Here is a 21492-nt window from a genome sequence, read left to right as displayed (position 1 = left end):
TATTCCATCTAAAGAAAGCATTGCTCTCTCCTCTCATGGCTATGACAGCAGACCTGATAGGAGCACCTTAAGGGATCATTGATCAACTTTAGCTTGCGGTTCAGGGGCCGCTGCCCACTGTAGCAAGGACCCATGCTGCATGCGCAGCATGGCTTGTTTTATCTCTGGAAGTCAGGAAGCCAAGAGCCAGACTGGTAGCAGGCCTCGCCTGCCATGCTCAGGGCCTGTGTCTTGTCAGCTGACAAGGACCATACCCCACCTCGTGTGGCTCTTCAGCCTCTGCAGACAGCTCCACCAACCAGAGACCACAAGCTCAAGCCTGAGCTGTGGCAGCATCCAGGACTCAGCCATAGCCCGGGTATCCCACCTCCTCCATCCCATCCATCAGGAAGGCACCAAAGACCCTGGAAACACTGGGCCAGGGAAGAAACATAAAACATAAAAGATCAAAGGTTCCCTCAGCTGCTCCATTCTCAGCCTGTTCTTTAGACTTACAGTGTTACAGAAATTCAGGATTGTTACTCAAGTATTATTGTTACTCAAGTATTTACAGTTCCAGGTCCATAGACTGTTAGTAAAATAACAGAGGTGCCTGCCTCTGCCTCCCAAGTTCTGGGATTGAAGGTGTGTAACACCTGTCTTAATCTACATTAGGTATTTGCCTATTTTGAACAGTTCATAGGAATGCAATTATTTTATAAGTGGCCTCTTGTGATTTCTTCCATTTGTATGATATTAATCTTTCTTTTTAAGTGATGCTGATAATTGAACCCAGGTCTCTGTACTTTTAGGCAGGTACTCTACAACTCCAGAGTTTTTTTTTTCTAAGAGTGTCAGACTATAATCCAAACAGGGACTCACCGTGTAGCTCAGGCAGGCCTCAGCTTGCAGCTTATTTCTTGGCTTCCTAAGTGCTGGAACTGTAGGCACAAGCCACCACACCAGCTCCCAGTGTTAACTTTTTAATAACAAAATTAAGCCAGGGGAGTTCACATGATCCAAAACTTGTGCTTCTGTAAGGTGCTGGAGGTGCGGGGGTGGGGTGGGGCAGAGCAAGTGGGCCCAGTGACAAGGCTGCTGCCACCTGTCATTGCCTGTGCATTCCCATTCCATACCTGTGTCTTTTGTCCTGTGCAAATACCTCATCTCTATGACATTTCCCTAGTCCCTCTATGCAGATGGGATCCCTCTTACTTATTTATGGAAGGGGAGCATGTGCACACTCGTGTGTGTGTGTGCGTGTGCATGTGTGTGCCTGTGTGTATGCATGCATACATACATACCTCCCCTCCCTTTTCCCTTCTTCCCTCCCTCCTTTCACCCTTCTTTCCTCCCATCCTTTCTTTCTCCTCACGTGGAAACATGAAACTTGGAAATAGTTTAAACGTGTAAAAATGGTGTTATGTGTCGGTGTTATATCCTAATGTTTATGAAGTATAATGTTAGTTAGATGAATGTTCTGTAGGACACATGTTGCAGTCCTTAGGAGAAGAGAGTGTTACTCTCAAGCACTTCCAAGGTCATTTCACATGCTTTTGCACACGTGACTACAGACAGTAGGATGATGCCTCTTAAGATGGCTATCACACGGGACATCAGAGACAGTGTAACTGACTGTGTCTTTAATGTGTGCTTTATTCTCAGAGTTCCCATATCGAAGGCCTCCCGAATAAGGGCCCCACACCCCCTTGGTTGGTAAGTGAAACTTATTCTATTTTATTTATTTATTTAATTGTGTGTTTGTTGTTTGAGACAGGGTTTCTTTATGCAGCGCTGGCTGTTCTAGAACTCCCTCCATAGACCAGGCTGGTCTTGATCTGCCTACCTCTGCTGCCTGAGTGCTGGGATCAAAGATGTGCCCACACTGCCCGGCTGAGTGAAAGTTATTTAATCTCAGGCCCATATTCTCTGGCTCTGTCAATCTACAAAGAACCATTCCAAAATAAGTGTGTCATCTTGCCGTTTAACAAACAGATGAGCTGGGTGGTGGTGGTGCAGACCTTTAATTCTACACAGAGAAACCCTGTGTCGCAAAGTCAGTCAGTCAATCAATCAGTCAATGAAGTAGAAGAAGAAAAAGAAAAGACTATGTTAGTCATCCTTCACTCCACTCTTCCACCCTAGGTGGATATAAAGTACCTCTCACCACTGTTGCTGGCTTATGAAGACAGAATGGAAGAGAAGGACAAACTCAGCACCGCCCTGGAGGTAGGTTGGCGGGTGGCTGAGGCAAGCTGTATCAAGTAAGACCCCAGACGGCAGAAACAAGCCAGAGGTAAATGCGCCACCTAATGTTGTTGAAGGAAGGAGGGGCAAGCTGGAAGCGGGGAGGAAAAGAGGGAGAGAAGTAAGGGAGGAAGGAAGGTGTGTTTGGCAGAGCGTGCTAGGCGGGCGGTGCTGGGAGGAGGGGTCTGCAGGGTGTGGTTGCTTTGTGAAGCAGTGGTTTGGGAGAGGCAGCCCTACCTTAGTGGAGCTCTTGGGAGGCAGAGGAAGAACAGTGGGTGGAACATCGTCCCTGACTCCACAAGGGCAAGGGAAGATCATACTCAGGGCATTTACGGATCCCAGGAAGCCCTAACCCAGTGGTGTATCGTGATCAGGTTGTTGGCAGTATTAGAAACAAGAATTCGTGCATTTCTGTGTTCCTCTGTTTCTTGAGAATGGCAACATTCAACTGTAAATGGATCAGGCATCATCTACATCCAGGGCCCTTCTATCCCTCACATCCACTTCTGACATAGGGCCAAGTAGGTCTCTGTATTGGAAGGACCCAGGGAGAGAAGATTGGTCTTTAAGGGGTCCTGAGTGGGACCCGGTCCTTTAAAAAGTCCCACAAGCCCATCTTCAGTCATGCATCCCATTACCTGCTCCATCCCATGAAGATGTATTATTAGACATTAGATATTTTTAAATATTTATTATTATGTATGCAGTTTCTGCCTGCATGTATGCCTGCACACCTGAAGAATGCACTAGATCCCATTACAGATGGCTATGAGCCACCATGTGGGTGCTGGAAATTGAACTCAGAACCTCTGGAAGAGCAGCCGGTGCTCTCAATCTCTGAGCCATCACTCTAGTCCCCTGGACTTTGGATTTTTAAGAGCATAAATTATCTTGAAGTCACTAATCAAAAATCAATAATAAAATTTCCATTTGGGTGCTCTTTTAAAATCAGGGACATCCCACGTTTCCTATAAGGACCTGTTGATAAACATTTCAGACTTTGCGGGCCAGGTAGTTTCTGTCCACAGATGCTCAGTCTGCTGTTGTAGCAGGTCAGCAGCCCTAGATGGCGTGCCAGTGACGGGTGGGACTGTGTTCCAGTAAAACTCAATAAAGACAAACAGCTATTCCGATGGCTTCAGCACGACAAGCCCGTTATAAACAAGCAAGCAAGCAGCCATGTAGACTGCAAACGATGTGTGCTGGAGTGAGGGAGAGGAGGGGAAGGTGCAGGCATGCTGCCCTGAGAGATAAACGTCGGGGGTGTAACTCCTGCCTAGCATGCACACAGCCCTAGGCTCATCCCAGCCCTGTAATCAGTGAACAAGAGGCCATTTCAGTGCATTCCTGAAGAAGTGTGGACACCCAAAGTCTGCACAAGACACCAAGTGCCAGCTGGGCACCAGAAGGAGTCCCAGGTCAGGAGCCCATATCTGCCAAGCTGCATATCTCAGGGTGTCTGGCTGACCAGGCTGATGGAACTGAGCGGGTGTGGGGTGTGTGTGTGTGTGTGTGTGTGTGTGTGCTGTGCACAGATAAGGTTAGGAAACTCCTGCACGAACACTCTGACCCACTCACAGACCCACACTAGGACGCAAAGGACCTAAAATACTTTTTAACATAAAACTCCAATTTACTTATGGAGCAAGTTACAGGACAGCCAGGATCACACAGAGAAACCCTGTTTTGAAGAAAAAAAAAACACAACAAAACAAACAACAACAAAACCCTTTCGATTTGTCCTCTAAGGTCTAAACAAAGAAAACTTTCCAGTCTCTGGTCCTTTGATTTATTTAACCTTCCTTTAAATTTTTCAAGTATTTGGCACTTCCAGCAAAGTGACATCATTAGTAGTTGACTACTTAAAATCCATTTGTCCCAGTGCACAGCGACACTGGAGTGACTTGGATGTTCTCTCAGAAAACAGCACTCCTAAGGACATGTGGGGAGAGGCTAGAGCAGCCTCTGTCCTCTGACCACTGAGCAGCACTTCACAGCTGACACTGTGGGTGTGGCTGGCACTGTGTAGGTGTGGCTGGCACTGTGTGGGTGTGGCTGGCACTGTGTGGGTGTGGCTGGCACTGTGTGGGTGTGGCTGGCACTGTGTGGGCATGACAATCTCCATGCTTCTTATTTCAGGAGGAAATGAAAATCTTTAGACTGCGAGTCCAAGAAGTCGTGAAGGAAAATGAAGACTTGCACCAAGAGTTAACTAAGAGAAGCCCCATCACCATTGAGGAATGGCAAGTGGCATTTGCTAATTTACAACATAACAGGAACAGGCTTCATGACATTACCAGACAGCACTTTGTTTTTAAAATATTACTACTTTACCCAAGCTCTACACAGCTCAGTGAACCTCTCTCGGCGTCATGAGAGCAGGCATTCGGGACAGAAGCTTGGAGTGTCACATTGAAATTTACATTTTCTGTATCCAATGTATTTCATGCAGTTATCCACCAACCACAACCGAAAACACCAGGACAGAATTAGAACAAGAAAAACCACTCCATGCATTCACATGTTAATTTTGGTGTATTTTGATTTTATTCAGTTTTGCAAGGTTTTCAAATAGTAAAGTGTACAGATTTTTTTGTTTTGTTTATTTTTTGTTTTGTTTTTTGTTTTTGTTTTTTCAAGACAGGATTTCTCTGTGTAGCCCTGGCTCTCCTAGAGCTCACTCTGTAGACCAGGCTGGCCTCGAACTCAGAGGTCCATCTGCCTCTGCCCCTGAGTGCTGGGGTTAAAGGCACCTGCCACCACCGCCCTGCAGTTTATAAAAATTTTAAAAAGGGAGAACCTCTAAGCCATGAGTAAGATACAACCTTAGTAGTTTCGAAGTACTGAGGAAGCAGCCCAGGGACTCAGGTTGTGCTGGGCAACTGCTCTACCACTGAACCCCTAACCCCAGCTTTTGGAGACAAGTCACAATGTAGCTCTAAACTAACCTTGAACCCTGAAGTCCTCCATCTTCCCACGTGCTTGGCCTGCAGGCATGCTCCACTGCACCAAGCTTTAGATGGATATTTTGATGATGATTAATTGAGGGGGTGGGGGACCCCAGGTGTGATAGTGCAACCTTTAATCCCAGCACGCAGGCAGAAGCAGGAAGACTTCTGTGGGTGGAGGCCAGCCTGGTCTACATAGGGAGTTCTAGGTCAGTGAACCCTGTCTCAAAAACAACCGAAAAGAATACAAAATTTTTAAAATATGGCCCTGGGCTCAGTGGTAGAGCACTTTGCTCCCAATCAAGGTCCTGAGTTCAGTCTGTAAGCATTGCAAACAAAAGGAAAGATAAATGAGTAAATAAATAAATAATTTCAAACTAGGTTCTCAAATGGGAGCTCATTTGCTTCCCGTTCGGTCTGAGGCAGTGTGAGGCAGTCGCCACTAGATGGCTTGGGAGCAGGAAGGCTGGGCTGAGGCTGCTGCGTGAAGCCTCTCCTCTCCGGCACTGTTTGCAGTGCTACCCTGTCTCTGCAGCCTGCCCAACCTGCTCACAGCCCGCCCAGCCTCTGCTCTCTGGGCCTGGCCACCCAGGCTCCCCGTGGCTCCACCCACCTGTGTCTCTTCTGACACCTGGTTTTCTGCCCTCTGCTGTACTGTGTTGGGGCAGTAAACATTTAATGGGGCAACAGCTAAGGTCTTTGAGCTCATTCCGTAGCAGTTTTCGATTTTGAAAGTTGAACTGATACAGGTTTTACAATGCCCCAAATAAATAAGGGGTTTTCTCCTGGAGAAAGTGAGGCTGGGGTACATTTATGTAGTTTTAAGACACTATTTCAAAGCCATTAATAAGTGGGGTTTTTTCTCCTGGCTTATTCTTTTTTTTTTTTTTTTTTTTTTTTTTTTTTTTTGGAGCTGGAGACCGAACCCAGGGCCTTGCGCTTGCTAGGCAAGTGCTCTACCACTGAGCTAAATCCCCAACCCCTTCCTGGCTTATTCTTAATATTTAGTACTTTATTTTATTTACCCCCTACCCCAAATCTGGATCCACTTCCTTTCTGTCTTTCAGAGATAACAACAAAACACTATTATTATGATTTTTTTTTCTTTTTTTGGGGGGGGGCTGGGGACTGAACCCAGGACCTTGCACTTCCTAGGCAAGCGCTCTACCACTGAGCCAAATCCCCAACCCCTTATTATGATTTTTTTTAAAAAGATTTATTTATTTTATGTAAATGAGTACACAGTAGCTGTCTTCAGACACACCAGAAGAGGGCATCAGATCCCATTATAGATGGTTGTGAGCTACCATGTGGTTGCTGGGAATTGAACTCAGGACCTCTGGATGAGCAGTCAGTGCTCTTAACCCCTGAGCCATCTCTCCAGCCCCCTTATTATGATTTTTTAATAGCCTCACTGGTAGTCCAGACTGGCCAGCAGCCTCCTGCCTCCTGCCTCAGTTTCACACGTGCCGAGGCTCTAGGCCAGCTAAACCGTACCTGGGGTTTTGTCGTTGTTGGTTTGTTTATTTATTTATTCATTCATTTACTTATTTATTTTAAAAAATCTTTTAAAATGTGTGTGGTTATTTTGCTGCACACCATGTGAGTGCCTGACGTCCTTGGAGACCAGAAGAGCGCATCAGGTGCCCTGGAAATAGAGCTACAGAGGACTGGGAGCTGCCATGTGGGTGCTGGGACTCAAACCCAGGTCCTCTAGCAGAGCCGTCAGTGCTCCTGACCATCGAGACACCTCTCTAGCCCTTTAGCTTCCTTGGAGATCTGAGTCTCACAGTGTTGTCTAGACTTGACATCAAGTCCTGGACTCACTCAGCCTCAGGAATGCTGGGACTTGTAAGTGTGGCTTCCATAAGAAGCTGCTACTGATGAATGAAAGGTTTCAAAGTAAAAACGGGACCTTCCAGCATCCAAAAATGTCTTATGGATTACAGAGCAATTATTTGGGTGTAGGGATTGGGTACTTCAGTGTAGGAGCAAAACTGGCCATTTTGACCCATCTCACCTGAGTATCATGCACAAGACCGTCCCCTCTGCCTTTGTGTGGATGTCAATCATTACTGCATGCAGTAGCCGATGTGTCCATCACTCGGGCATCATTGCTGCTCTGTCCCCTGTCCACTGCACGTGCCAGCATTTGCTGTGTCACTAGAACATGCCCAGGTGTCGGCTCATACTGTGGCATATTTCTGTGAGCTCTCAAACCCCAGGACAGGGTTTAATCTTTTGAATCAATTGCAGGAGGCAGCTTCAGACTCAAGCAGAGCTGGTTTTGGATGAGAACAAGCTCTTGATAGAGCAGTTGGAGATCCAGCAAACGAAAGCCAAGGACACCCAGCAGGCGCACCTCCGGGACGGTGAGTAGCCCTGATGTCCTAGAAAATGGGACAGGGCGGCATATTCCAGAGTTTTAAGTTGGCACAGCAACTCACAGTTGGTCTGCAGTCAGCCTGTGTGTTCTCAGATCCCTTGTAGGGTCAGCTGAAGTGGCTTTAGGGTAGGATAGCTCCTGAGAGGTTAAAGAGGTTACAGAATGAAGCATTCGAAACAACCCAACGTCTTGCTTTCCCAGATCTTTATTGACTGCATAAGAAAGTAGAACTTTTCTGTTTCCCATTCCCTAGCCTCTCCCACCCCTGCAAGCAAACACACACTTTTGCATTGAGTTGCAGCCAGCCCTAGTCACTGTTCTATTGCTGCAAAGAGACACCGAGACCAAGGCCACTTGTGTAAAAGAACGCATGTAATTGGAGGCTGGCTTACAGTTTCCGAGGTTAGTCGTCACCATCATGGCAGGAAGCACGGTGGCATGCACATGGTGCTAGAGCAGTAGCTGAGAGCTTTATGACCTGATTCACAGGCAGGCAGACAGATAGACAGAGACAGACAGAGTCTGGGCCTGGCATAGACTTTTTTTTTTTTTTTAAGATTTATTTGTTTATTATATATAAGTACACTATAGCTGTCTTCAGACTCACCAGAAGAGGGCATCAGATCCCATTACAGATGGTTGTGAGCCACCACCATGTGGTTGCTGGGATTTGAACTCAGGACCTCCGGAAGAGCAGTCAGTGCTCTTAACCACTGAGCCATCTCTCCAGCCCCTCCTAATCCTTCTAATCCTTTCAGTGAGGGTGACTCCCTGGAGACGAAGCATTCAGTTGTATGAGCCTGTAGGGGCCATTCTTATTCAGATCACCAGACATGTCTCACCCTAGGGCTCTGAGGCAGGATCTGCTCTGTCGTCCAGATCGGCTCAGAATGTGCCCTCAGGCCCAGGGTGCCTTTGAAATCATAGCCTTCCCATCTGTACCTCCTCAGTGTGAGGATAACAGGTGTAAGCCACCACTCCCAGGGCTAAGGACGTTAGAGGTTAAATCTCTGTGGTTTTCCAGGACTTCCCATGAGTATCCCCTCTCCCAGTGTGCCCCTCCCTATAACCACCATAGCAATGACAGTGGTCTTCAAAGTGAGCCAAGTTAAGAGGTTTTTTTCTCTTGTTTTGATTAAAACCAAATAATTCCCCCCAAATAGTGGCACACTTTCCCACTTTACTCCTTGAAGACAAGAGCTGAAGACAGGAGCCTTAAACAGGCTGTCTTGCCTGTCTCTGTGAGCCCCCTATTTCTTCTGCCACGCATACACTGAAGAGGTCACCAATGGCCTCTGTTGCAGCTGAAGCTACAACCAGGTGCCTGGCAACTAGGCTGTGTTCACAGTCCAAGGGAAGTCCCTTCACAAACTTGCTCCAGGGACCCTGGAGACCCAGGCCTCTGACCCATAACTGAGCCCATTTACATCCTTTTCAGTTTCCTGGACTATCTGCTAACACTCTTCTACTCCTGACTGTCAGATAGGAGGGTTTAAAGCTTTACCCCATTATGTTTCCCAGTGGCAGTGTCATGGTCTGCCCAGGGAGTATCTCATTAGTGTGGTGCCTATGCTCATATTGAAATGCTTTCAGTTATAGACAAATCATGACACATGCTCACACATCTCTGTATGATTTGACACGGAAGTCTTTGGGAAGTGAGTTCCTTCAGGGTTAGGTTCATGTCTCATTAAATATTGCAGTGAGCCACAGTAAAGTCTTAAAGGACTCAGAAGGGATGGGCTACAGGCAGATAAACAGGCACACACACACACACACAGTGGATACCCAAATACATGAACTTACAAGTCCTTATATAAATTGCTGTGGTAGTCATAAAAAACCTACACAGTTCCTTCCACACACCAAAATCAACTCTAGATTCATTTTAAAGCCTAGCATGATATGACCATTATGTAAATGATCAGCACATGTTGTCCAGGTCAGCACAGAGGAGTCCCCTCTCCCTCTCTCTCTCTCTCTGTCTCTCTCTCTCTCTTTCTCTCTTTCTCTGTGTGTGTGTGTGTGTGTGTGAGAGAGAGAGAGATCCAGAGATCCAGAGGATAGCTTACAGGCTTGTTTCTTGAGACAGTGTCTCTCACTGGCTTGGAGTTTACCAAGTAGACTAGGCCGTTGGTCTGGTGAGCCCTCAGAGATCCCCCTGCCTCAGTGCTGGGACTACAAATGTACACATCACACCTGGCTTTCATTCATGGGTCTGGGGATAGAACTTTGGTCTTCATACTGTAAGGCAAGCCCTACTAAGCTATGTCGTCATCCCCAGGTGCAAACATTCTCCCCAGTTATTTCCAGTCCACGGTCGGTCGAGTCAGCTGTGCAGCCTGCAGGTGTGGAGAGCTGGTGTCATGAACAAATGTTAATGTTAATGTCGTGTTAACTGAATGCTTAGCACGGGGAAATAAGTGCTGTGTGTAAGACCTTTGGTATTAACTTAAATTTCTCCAGAGAATTTTTTTTTATATTTTTTACAGTTTTTTCTTTTACATTGTTTTATTGTGTTTGTTTGTTTGTTTGTTTGTTTGTTTTTGAAACAAGGTCTGTGTGGCCAGGCTGGCCTCAAAGGTCACTGTTCAGCTAAGAATGTGTTTGAACTCTTATCTTCCTGCCTCTGCCTCCCAAATACTGGACGGCAGCCATGTTCCACCAAGTCCCCTTATTCTGCTTGTTTTTGTATGACGTGTGGGGATTGAACCCAGGACTCCATGCATTCAGTACAAGCCTTTCTCACCTGAGCTACATCCTCAGCCTTGAGAGATCATTTTTGTAAGCTGACTGATTTTTGTTTTGTTTTGTTTTTTAGTAATTAATCTAGGGCCTTATGTAAGCTAGGCAAACACCAGGTCGTTGAGCAAGACCTCCTTTTTTGTTGTTCTTGGTTTTGGTTTTGGTTTGTGTTTTTTTGAGACAGAATTTTTCTGTGTATCCCTGGCTGTCCTTAAACTTACTTTGTAGACCAAGCTGGCCTTGAACTCAGAGATATAATCCACTACAGCCTGGCTTCTCCCTTCTCCCTCCCACCCCTCCCCCCTTTTTAAAACACAGATGTATTTTTTTAATTAATTTATTTTATGTATACAAGTACACTATAGCTGTCTTCACACACACCAGAAGAGGGCATCAGATCCCATTACAGATGGTTGTGAGCCACCATGTGGTTGCTGGGAATTGAACTCAGAACCTCTGGAAGAACAGTCAGTGCTCTTAACCGCTGAGCCATCTCTCCAGCCTCCAGCCCTCCCTTCTTTTTAAAAGACAGGTTTTTGAGATAGGATCTCACTATGTGTCTTAGCCTAGCCAGAGCTCGTGATCCTCCTGCCTTACACCACCATGTCTGGTTAATACTTATATTTTAGTCAGTCTCTGTGTCAAGTCTTTATCTTGTTCCTTTCCAGTTTCTAAGCTGACTAAACAACTTGTGCTCCTGGAGGCAAAGACTCAGAGCCAGGAAAAGCAGCTCATGGAAAGCAAGGAGCAGCTAGAGAGCTTGGAGGCCAGATGCCGAGAGCTCAAGACACAGCTGGATAGCAAGATCGCACCGGACGTCCACACATCAATTGTCAACGAACTAAAAAGGTGAGGGTGCCACGTCTCTCCAAGCTTGCTTGAGCCCTTGGCATGATCTGTGCAGAGTGGACAGAAGTTGCACAATTTCTGTTTTATTTTTGTTTTGTTGTTGCTGCTCTTTGATATTGGGTATGCACCAGGGCTGGTCATCTGCTTCCTTTCAGTCCCACTGGATTTTACACGAGTATACTGTACCCATGGTTCACTGTACCCAGGGTGCATTGTGTCCACAGCACTGTACGCGGGGTGCACTGTACACTTGTGTGTGCCACTGTACCTATGCGTCTGCCATTTCTTGTCCTTCAGCCAGTTGCAAAGGGAAGAAGAGAAAGACAGTGCTGAGATGGAGGAGCTGATGGGAAAGCTGACAGCCCTGCAGGTGCAGAAGAAGAGCCTGCTTCTGGAGAAGAGCAGCTGGGCCACCAGCAACAGAGCACTAGAGGCTGAGCTGGAGCTCACACGCAAGGCCAACAGGTACCTGTGTGCACGTGTGTGTGTGTGTGTGTGTGTGTGTGTGTGCGCGTGCGTGCGCGCATCTCATTTCCATTCTATCTGCATTTTATTTTCTTTATCTTTTCTTTCTCTGATAGGGGCAATAAAATGGGAAACAATAACCAAAGGGGCAGATAGCAGAATATCAGTGTACCAAAAGCTTTTCTGTGGACCTGTAGTTCTGTGGTTCAGGTGTTGATCACCACATGGCAGCCCTGGGCTCTAGATGTCTCCTAACCTCACCCCAAAGCTTGCTTTCCTGTTCCTGCATCCCCATCTCCTTTCTTTATACTATTTTATTTTTGTTTTTATACATATCTATTTATTATTTATTTTTTGAAGTATTTTTTATTCTTTGATAATGCCATGCATGCACATATATGATCATCTCTACCCCTCAACCCTTCCCTTCCCTACTTACACACACACACACACACACACACACACACACACGGACACCAGCACATCCCCTCCCACCTTAGTATTTGGATCCCATTTTCAAATATATCTTTTAGAACATGAATCAAAAAGTTGGGAGAGTGCTAGAAAGATGGCTCAGCTGTTAAAGGCTAGGCTCACAACCAAAAAAGTTGGGAGAACAATATTTAATTAGCTGATTTATTGCTAGGCATTTTGTGAGTGAGTGTGTGTGTGTGTGTGTGTGTGTGTGTGTGTGCGCGTGTGTGTGTGTGTATATATGTATATGTGCATGTATGTATGTATGTATGTGTATATTCTGGTTTTATATACATATATTCACTCTGCCCAAGCCTGTGCTCACAGGTTTTTTTTCCCCACCACTGGGACCCTCTGCAGGCGATACCAAAAGAAGATTGGTGTCCTCAGAAAGCAGGTAGAAAAGGCCATGGGGAAGGAGATGTCCGCTCACCAGTACCTGGCAAACCTGGTGGGCTTGGCAGAGAATGTCACCAAGGAACGAGACAGTCTTAAGTATTTGGTGAGTTTCTTCAAAGTTCTGTAAACCTAAACTTTATATACAGATGTCACTTTAAGACCATTTTAGCAAGTCTATATATTAAAAAAAAACTTAATGTTTTAGTATATTAACCACACTTCCGAATTCTCCAAAATTTTATCTTTTAATTATGGGCAAGAATTCTTTCTTTCTTTATTTGTTTATTCATTCATTCATTTAGAAATAAGGTATTGCTACCTAGCCTAGGCTGGCCTCAAACTTTTGATCCTCCTGCCATAGCCTCCCAGATGCTGGGGTCATAGCACCAGCACAACATGTTTTCAAGAGAATCAGTCAGAAATTCTAACTAATAGCACCGTCACTTTAGAAAGTAAACTATGGACGGTGTTCATGTCCACCACACAGCAGCGGGCAGGGAGGAGGCAGCTGTGCATCCCTTCATTCGCTGCCTGAACAGTCCCCACCTGCACATGCGTCCCAAGAATCACAGGAAGTGCTGGGGGTACAGCGAAGTTGTCAGTGCATGCCCCGTGTGTGCGGGGCCCTGGGTTTGGTTCCCAGCACCAAGGGAGGGCTGGAGCAAGCTTCCCAGGGTCATGTAGCGATCACCTCAGGTGTAGGACCAGGGAAGGGAATTAAGTCAGTGTGTGTCCCGTGTGTGCAAGGCCCTGGGTTTGGTTCCCAGCACCAAGGGAGGGCTGGAGCAAGCCTCCCAGCATTAGGTAGAGATCACCCGAGGTGTGGCGGCAGGGAAGGGAATTAAGTCGATTATCGGTGTCCTAGATGCTGGAGAAGCGCACAGCCAGCAAGAACCTGGCACGGTTCTAAACACTTCCACACTGATTCAAAAAGATGTCTGCAACAGATTGTGTGGTCGGAGAAGACAGCTGCTCTCTGTGTCAAGCCATGTGCGTTCAGAAAGGTCTGGTAGATTCCCCCAAGCTCTGACAGTGAGTTGCCTCCAGGGGGCGGACTTCCAGGTGATGTTTCTTACAAGCCTTACTTATTTGAATTTTCTCTCCCATGTGTTTTAGACGCATAATACTCCCTTGCGTATACGCATGCATGGGTTTTCTATGTCTCAGTTGCTGGCATGACAAATTAGAAGGCGGAAGTTAATGTGTCTTGACAGAGACATGGATGGGATCATCATGAGAGGCTGAGATGAGGGGAGGAGGGGCTGTTGGAATTGCTGAGAAGTTCCTCCAGGGCAGTGGGCAGAGGTCAGAGCCCTTGCATATAGAAGTAGCAGAGGGGAGTCGAGGGAGGTGTTGCTACTTATTTTTAATAAAATAAATGGTAATTGGACGTGTCTTGATCTTGTCTGTACTCAGTGTTACAAAGCATTTTTCACAATGTGACAGTAGCTGGCAGGATTCCTGCAAGTCTCATTACTTCACATTACTACCAATTTAAAAATGTAATTGATTATAATTATGGTTGTGGAGGGTTGAGTGTCCATGTGTGTCACTACACATGAGTGGCAGTCAGGTGACAGTTCTGCTGAGTACCCACTGAGCCATCTCACGGGTCCCATCAGGGGCAATTTCTAAGTCCTTCCTGACTTTGACCCAGCATGGTAGAACCTTGAAGCCACTCAGATCTGATTCAGGCTTCTGAAAAGTTGCTGTCCCGGCCACAGTGCTGAATGTGCTAGTCCTTCCTGTCACCACACCAAGTGCCCCTTTCCCTGCCCGTGCCCACTGGGCTGTTGACTCGGCAAAAGCCTGTTGGAAGGCACAGAGCAAAACTGCTCATCTGGAGTCCTTCCCAGCCAGCACCGTCCTCCACACAGGGTCACAGTAATTCTAAATCCCTGTCTCCAGAGCAGGACACGTGGGACCCTGTCCCTGGGGTACTATCCCCAGTCTTTTGTGTGCAATGGAGATTCTTTCCAACTTCAGACGGCCCCTTCTCACACCTCAGCTTTGCAGACCAGGCATGGAATACAGTGGAAGCCACATACTCTGTGTATAAATATGTAAAAGTTGTAAATTTAGCCACTTGATCTTTACAGTACCTGAGAGCCAGACCAGGAGTGAGCACTGGATGTGGGCAGAGGTGCTGTCATGCGCCTGGCTCCACTTGTCAGCAGGACCTCTGATACCCCAAGACCTGTGGCCACACTGGGGAGCAAGAGGGGGATAAGGAAGCTGGCAGGCACTCAGATGTTGTATCACCCACACGGAGTGAAACTGGCTTCCCTGCTTGTCACATGGCTCCTGGTCTCCTGGGTCTCCTGGCCCTCCCAGCCTTTAGGGAAGGCCCCACTCTGCTCTAGGTAATGAGTAGTGATGCCTGGGTCACGCGTTACTCTGCAGCTCCACATTTGCGCTCATCTACCTCCATTTACACCTTTGAGAGAGACGTGACGTCTGAGGAATGGACATGGTGACTGCCAGTTGGATGCTTCTCCTGTGTTTGGGGAAAGTTGTTTAACTTTCTCTATCAGATCTTTCCTTTCTAGAAAATCTAACTGCCACCCCAGGCTGCCTTAGGAGGAAGCCATCCCCTACCAGAGCAGCTGAAACCCTTAATGGTGTGTGGGAGCTGCGTCTGGGTACCAGTGCAGACCGCCTGGTTTTAGATGACAGCCCTCTTGCATATACTGGCTGCCGTGTTGGTCCGAGAGGATCATCGTGTGTTGATATTGTTCCCTTACGTTTTATTGTGACCGAATTAGCCAGGATACAAGCTTGCTTTCATCAAGCTCGCTTTTACCACAGCACTGATTCCTTGAGTACCATTGAAGGAACCATGACCAGAGCTACTCATGGACTGAAGAGTTTGGTGTGTTTATGGTTTCAGAGGAAGCATCTATAATGGCAGCAGGCAGCCAGAGCAGGAGCTGGGAGCTCACGTCTCACCCACACATGGGAAGCAGAGAGTGAACTGGAGTAGGATGAGGGTATAAACTCTCAGAGCTCACCCCCAGTGACACACTTCCGTGCAAGGCTTCACCTCCTCAAGATTCCATAACTTCCCCAACTAGGGACCAAGTTCAAATGCCTGAACCTGTGGGGGATCGTTTCTCCCTCAGACCACCACAGGAATGATATGTCCGCTGAGAGAGTGGTTTTCTGAAGCTCTAAACAGCCAGGTCTCAGGGACCCCAGATCCTGCGTTTCTACCCAGGAGAGATGCCCTGTGTGGTCTTCTTGTCCAAGCTCTGCCCACAGCCCCTCAGGGAGTGAGGTGCCAAAAGCAGGACAGGCAGAACTGGATGGGATGGGGTGTGTGTGTGTGTGTGTGTGTGTGTGTGTGTGTGTGTGTGTGTGTGTGTGTGTGTGTTTGAACCCAGGGGCTCACAAATCTCAAATGCTAGGCAAGGGCTGTGACAGCAGGTACAATCAGAGCAGCTTGTAGGCTTTCCGTGTTAACTAAAGCATTGCTGTGTCTCACCCTCTCCTCAGGCTCAGTGTTTAGAGATCGAGAAGCACGGGGCCCTCAACAAAATCCTGAAAGGCAACATTCGCCTGGGCAGGCTGGAGGAGAGGGTAAAGGTAAGGCCGCCACGCACCCACCGCCCGCCTGCCCGCGGGAACGGGGCTTCCAATGGGCAAGGCCGTGTGAGGCCTGTCTGTCTTGTGCTGGCAGACAGCACCTCGTGCCTCCTTAACGACCTGTGGTTTGCTGCCCGGGAAGGCACCACGTAATTAGAAAATTCAGAGTAGCCTACAGGCTCTGCGGTTAAGTGATGCACGGCAAAGAATAACTGAGATCACGCTCAGGCTCCAGGTGATGTCAGGTGGCAAGCATCTTTACCCACGGTCACCTCGTCAGCCCCCCTGGTCACTTCCAAAACTGAGGTCAGAGATCTAGATGCGTACCTTCCATAAGACTGATATCCTAACGTAATCCTAGGACCAGGTTCCATATCCCCTCTGCCCTGAGAGTTGCTTGAAGGGACTGGAGAAACGGCTCAGGCCTAGGGGATGCTTGAGGACCCGAGTCACGTCGGAAGGGAGAGCCAAGCTTTTAGCCTTCTGTAGTTGTTATTGCTGGGGGTCAGACCCAGACCCCTTTGTATGCTAGGCTAACACTATGCCACTGAGCTGTGTCCCAGCCTGCGCTGAGTTTGGATGTGAGACAGCTTTGATCGTGTAGATCAGTGTTGACCGCTGAGGGCGTTCATGTTTAAGTTGCCAGTTGATTAAATTGTTGTCCCTGAAAAACGCAGACATGGCGGCTGGGCATGAGCTCTGTGGGTAGAGCTTGCCTAGTGTGCATGAGGCCCTGAGTTTGGTCCTCTCTCAACAGAGCTGGATTTGATGGCGCACATCTGCAATCCCAGCACGGGCAGGGCGTGGGGAGGTGGCTGGTAGAGGCAGGAGGAGCCCAAGTTCAGTATCACCTCCACCTACATATAGAATTTGAAGCTAACCTGGGCTACATAAGGCTGTGCCTCAAAATCAAAACAAACAATTAGAGAAGTAGATTAATTTACAAAAGCATCCAGTTGGTTCTGAGTCAGATAGTCTATGTTTAATTTGCATTTTAGCATGCTGCCCCCACAAAAATCAGACATAATATAGATTAGAAATTTGGTTTTCTTTTTCAGGTTTTATTTCGTTTTTAATTATGTAAGTGTGTGTCTGTATGTGGGAATGTGCATGTGAGTGCCGTGCCCTTAGAAACCAGAAGAGGGTATCAGGTCCCCTGGAGCAGAGTTACTGGAGGTTGTGAGCTGTCTGCATGGGTGCTGGGAGCTGAACCGGGGTCCTATGGAAGTACTCGCTCCTAACCACTTTCATATCCAAACTCGTTTGTATCACTTTCTAATTTTGTTTTCCCGAGTCAGGGTCTCACTGTAGCCCATGTGGCTCCAAACTCGACTTTGCCTCTGTCCCCCGAGTGCTGGGATCAGAGGCACACGTCCACATACCCAGTTTACCCATTGCTGGAGATCAAATCCAGGGCTCTGTGTGAGTGACAGCCTGGTGAGCGCTTTACCCAAGCTGCGCTGGACCTGGTCCCTGTGTCTTCTTTTTTTTTTTTTTTTTTTTTTTGGTTTTTTTTTTTCTTTTTTTTCGGAGCTGGGGAACCCAGGGCCTGGCTTCCCTAGGTGGCGCTCTACCACTGAGCTAAATCCCAGCCCCTGTGTCTTCTTAGAACCAGACTTGCCCTCGGGTCCAGTGCTGGCCAGGCACACTAGGTCAGCAGGCTCTGATCCCGAGAGACAACACCCCTTGCTCACTGAGTCCCTCCCCTGCAGGGGTACAAGAAGCAGGCGGCACTGAAGCTGGGGGACATCCATCACCGCCTGATGGAGCAGCAGGACGACTTTGCTGGCAAAGCAGCCCAGTACCAGAAGGAGGTGAAGCACCTGCACCACATGCTGCAGAGGAAGCAGGAGGTCCTGGATGAGGCGCTGCAGCAGAAAAGGTAGGTGTGGGCGCGGCACACAGGAAGGAGCACTTCCAGAAGAGCGCCTCGCCGCCTTCTTTCGTTCCCCACCTGTGCTTGTGAGCAGGACTCTCCCTGATCCTGGGCCTTGGACACTCTCCACCAGGCTGAAAGCCAGCCCGCCCCACAGTCCCATCTCTTGCCAGCCTAGGAGGTGGAGTTAGAAGTGTGTTTTGGGTGCCTGGCTGCTTACGTGGGGCTGGGATCTAAACCCCAGCCCTCCTGACTGCACAGCAGGTGCTTTTAGTCACTGAGACATCTCTCCAGTGTGTGCACGTGCGTGCATGTGTGTGAGTGTGTGAGTGTGTGTGTGAGTGTGTGCATGCCAGTGAGTGTGTGTGTGCGAGTGTGTGAGTGTGAGTGTGTGCGTGCCAGTGAGTGTGTGTGCACCAGTGAGTGTGTGTGTGTGTGAGTGTGTGTGTGTGTGTGTGTGTGTTTGTGTGTGTGTGTGTGTGTGTGTGTGTGTTTGTGTGTGTGTGTGGGTGTGTGTGTTTGTGTGTGTGTGTGTTGGTGTGTGTGTGTGTGTGTGTGTGTGTGTGTGTGTGTGTGTGTGTGTGTGTGTGTGTGTGTGTGTGTGTGTGTGTGTGTGTGTGTGTGTGTGTGTGTGTGTGTGTGTGTGTGTGTGTGTGTGTGTGTGTGTGTGTGTGTGTGTGTGTGTCTGTGAGTGTGTGTGAGTGTGTGTGTGAGTGTGTGTGTGTGTGCACACGTGTGCGCACGCGTGCTGTCTCACTGCTTCCCGGCATCCTTGTGAACTCAGGTTGAGTGTCGGACAGGCGCTCTCGGTGAGTACCTTTGATACTTGGTTCCTTTCAAAGTTTCATCTGTTCACTCTCCTGGTTGATGTTTTCAGCGTCTGTCTGTTTGTCTTGTGCTCAGAATTTATATTTTATTCTCTCCTCATCGGTGCTCAATGTTGGGCTTCCCCAGCCCTGAGGCTTTGCTTCAGAGCCTGAGCTTGATTCGCAGTTGTTCTCTTTGAGTCTTTGGTAAATCTGTCTTGTCACTTTTTTTCCAAGTAAGTTCTTGGCATTTGCAAATTTACAGAATGAAAAAAGTAAAAGAAAGAAAAAAGAAAAGGTGTGACTGCTCATAGGTATGGTAGAGGAGGAAGTTTATTGTAAATAAAGTGTATAGCAGAGTCAGGGCAGACACATCTGGGAGAGTTAGAGTGGTCCTGACCCTGAGCCATGTGGGGCAAGGGGGAGGAAAAGGGAGAGGGATACCGGGTACGGCAGCCAAGAGGGAGAAGGTGCAAAAGGAACCAAAGTGGCTGGATTACACGAGGAAGGGCAGCAGCGGGAAGGATGCTTGAGAAGTGTAGGGTAGGGGCAGAGTATGCTAACCACGCCCGGGAACAGGTAGGTGTTGAGGGATGCTGGGAGAGCCTGCTGGGCAGGTCTGCTCTATATGTTAAATCAGAGATCTGATCTGAGACTGAACATTTATATATACGTGTTTTAGTTTTCTTAATATTCAGTTCATAGTTTTATGGTCTGTGTGTGATAGTTAACATTTAAAATTATGCATAAGATCTCTCTCTACTTTATTTCCTTTTGGTTACTGTTTTCAATCGACACAATAGTTGGTTGTAGGCGGTCCAGGAATGATCTCCCACAGCCAGACTCAGTCTGGAATGGATGCGTTTATTAAGCATATAGCAGGAAAGGCGTTAATAGCAGTAGGTAGGTATGTAGGTAGGCAGATAGACAGACGTCATAATGGGTGTTCCAAATATGCTACAGAAACTGAGTGAGGCCATCTGGAGTCCTGTGCAGGGCAGAGTCCCCACAAGGGAGGCTACCAAGTCAAAGAACATTTTCACCCTGGGTCCTTCCTTCCTGGTCACATAGTCAGAGGCCAGCCCAGTCCAGACAAGGGCCTTTGGAGGACACCCTGACATTGACAGGGGTGGGTCTGCAGTGGGGGCCAGTTCTCAGTGAGTTCTCACCACGTGTGGTAACTCACCAGCACGGTGTGTCACCTAACTACAGATCGGTGGGGGCGCGGGTGCAGTGAGATGCTTGATGGAGTACACACGGTGAGATCAATTCAGCGTGGTCACACCTGTCACCTCACCGATCATGGATCATGGCAGGCTTCCTGGAGTAGGCATTCTACACTAGGGAGACAGCAACAGGGGACCAGCCCAAGTCAGCTCCGCAGGGCCGCCATCCTGGGTGCAGTTTGCATTTCCATTTGTATTCTAAAGGGCAACGGCCCAGTCTGCTTCTCCAGGTCATTCTGCTCCAGGTCTCAGGTGAAGTCATGCTTCACAGGCACTGCTTTAAGTGAATCAGTAAATAAATCAAGGTCGCTCTTAGACCTCATCCTCCTTCGCTGTGACTCTTTGTGGTGCAGCCTTCAAAATCCTCTTCCCTGGCCCTTGGACCATAAGCATCTGTCTCACTGCTTCAGGGCTCATACGGGACATTGACATTTCTTTTTAAGTTGTTGTGTGTGTGTGTGTGTGTGTGTGTGTGTGTGTGTGTGTGTGTGTGTGTGTGTGTGTGTTTATCTTTACACACATGTGCTGTACATGTGCACACATGTGTGGAGACCAGAAGTTGACATCAGGATCTTCCACACTCACTCTCCCCTGACTTTTGAGACACGGCCTCATGGGACCAGGGCCCTCCAGCTGGCTGGGATCAGCTCCAAGGGTCCAAACTCAGGTCCTTGCCTGACTGGGCCACCCTCAGCCCCAACTGGTTCAACTGATGTTTTCAACCCACTTCTCCTTTTCTTTTCCAGAAATATGGAAGGTGAGCTTGAAATGGTCCTGGAGTCCACTGCCAAGGAGAACAGACGGATGCGGGGCCTTCTCCAGGCCACCCTGGAGAGGAAAGGCATACAGTATGCCACAGCTCCTCAAGACACTTGCTTGAGCCGCCTCTCTCAGGGAGACCTGCTGATTGGCCATGATTTCAGCTATGGTGACGTGCAGCTTCCTGCTACCAGAGTCTGCCAGAGTCTGGGGGAGTCTGTGGCATAGGTCTCCTGTCTGAGGTGTCTGCCTCCTGCAGGCTGGTGGGTGACCTCTCTCCCCATGAGGGCCAATGTGACAAGGAGGCCCATGGAAGCCACTGAGTGTCACAGGCAAGAAAGAAATAAACCTGCCCAGGCATCAAATGCTTTCTATGTTTCTTTTGATTTTAGTTTTTCCTCTCCCTCTCCCTCTCCCTCTTTCTTTCCTTTCATTCCTTCCTTTTCTTTCCTTCCTTCCTTCCTTTCTTCCTTCCTTCCTTCCTACCTTCCTTTCTTCCTCTCTTTCTTTTAACCATTTGGTACTGAACCCAGGGGCCTGCACATGTGGGACCCACAGGCTACTGAGCTGCATCCCAGCCCTACTTTTCTGAGGCAGGGTCTCCCTGAGCAGCCCAGGCTGGCGTTGAATGTTTGGTCTCCATGCCTTTCCCTCCCGTGTGCTGGCATTGCAGGAGCGACCCAGCACACCCCTCCCCTGGGAGAAACGGGGACACTGTGTGCCTGAGCGGTGAGCAGCTCTGCAGGCA

At 48.2% G+C, this 21492-nt stretch overlaps 1 protein-coding gene across 1 annotated transcript in view; it reads left to right on the top strand.

The window, feature by feature from the left end:
• Nucleotides 1-21110, top strand: part of Cep89 (centrosomal protein 89) — a 41516-nt gene extending 20406 nt beyond the window's left edge. The window contains exons 10-19 of the mRNA XM_032893853.1: nt 1645-1695; nt 2125-2208; nt 4366-4469; nt 7431-7546; nt 10974-11154; nt 11452-11619; nt 12454-12595; nt 15988-16077; nt 17790-17959; nt 20732-21110. Of these exons, the coding sequence (XP_032749744.1) occupies nt 1645-1695; nt 2125-2208; nt 4366-4469; nt 7431-7546; nt 10974-11154; nt 11452-11619; nt 12454-12595; nt 15988-16077; nt 17790-17959; nt 20732-20972 (1347 nt within the window). The 3' untranslated portion in view covers nt 20973-21110. The remainder of the gene's footprint in view (nt 1-1644; nt 1696-2124; nt 2209-4365; nt 4470-7430; nt 7547-10973; nt 11155-11451; nt 11620-12453; nt 12596-15987; nt 16078-17789; nt 17960-20731) is intronic.
• Nucleotides 21111-21492: the final 382 nt, after the last annotated feature.

Source organism: Rattus rattus, chromosome 2, assembly GCF_011064425.1.
Source record: "Rattus rattus isolate New Zealand chromosome 2, Rrattus_CSIRO_v1, whole genome shotgun sequence".
Taxonomy (NCBI): domain Eukaryota; kingdom Metazoa; phylum Chordata; class Mammalia; order Rodentia; family Muridae; genus Rattus; species Rattus rattus.
The sequence above is the reverse complement of the archived record's forward strand: the minus strand, read 5'-3'. Positions and strand labels throughout refer to the sequence as shown.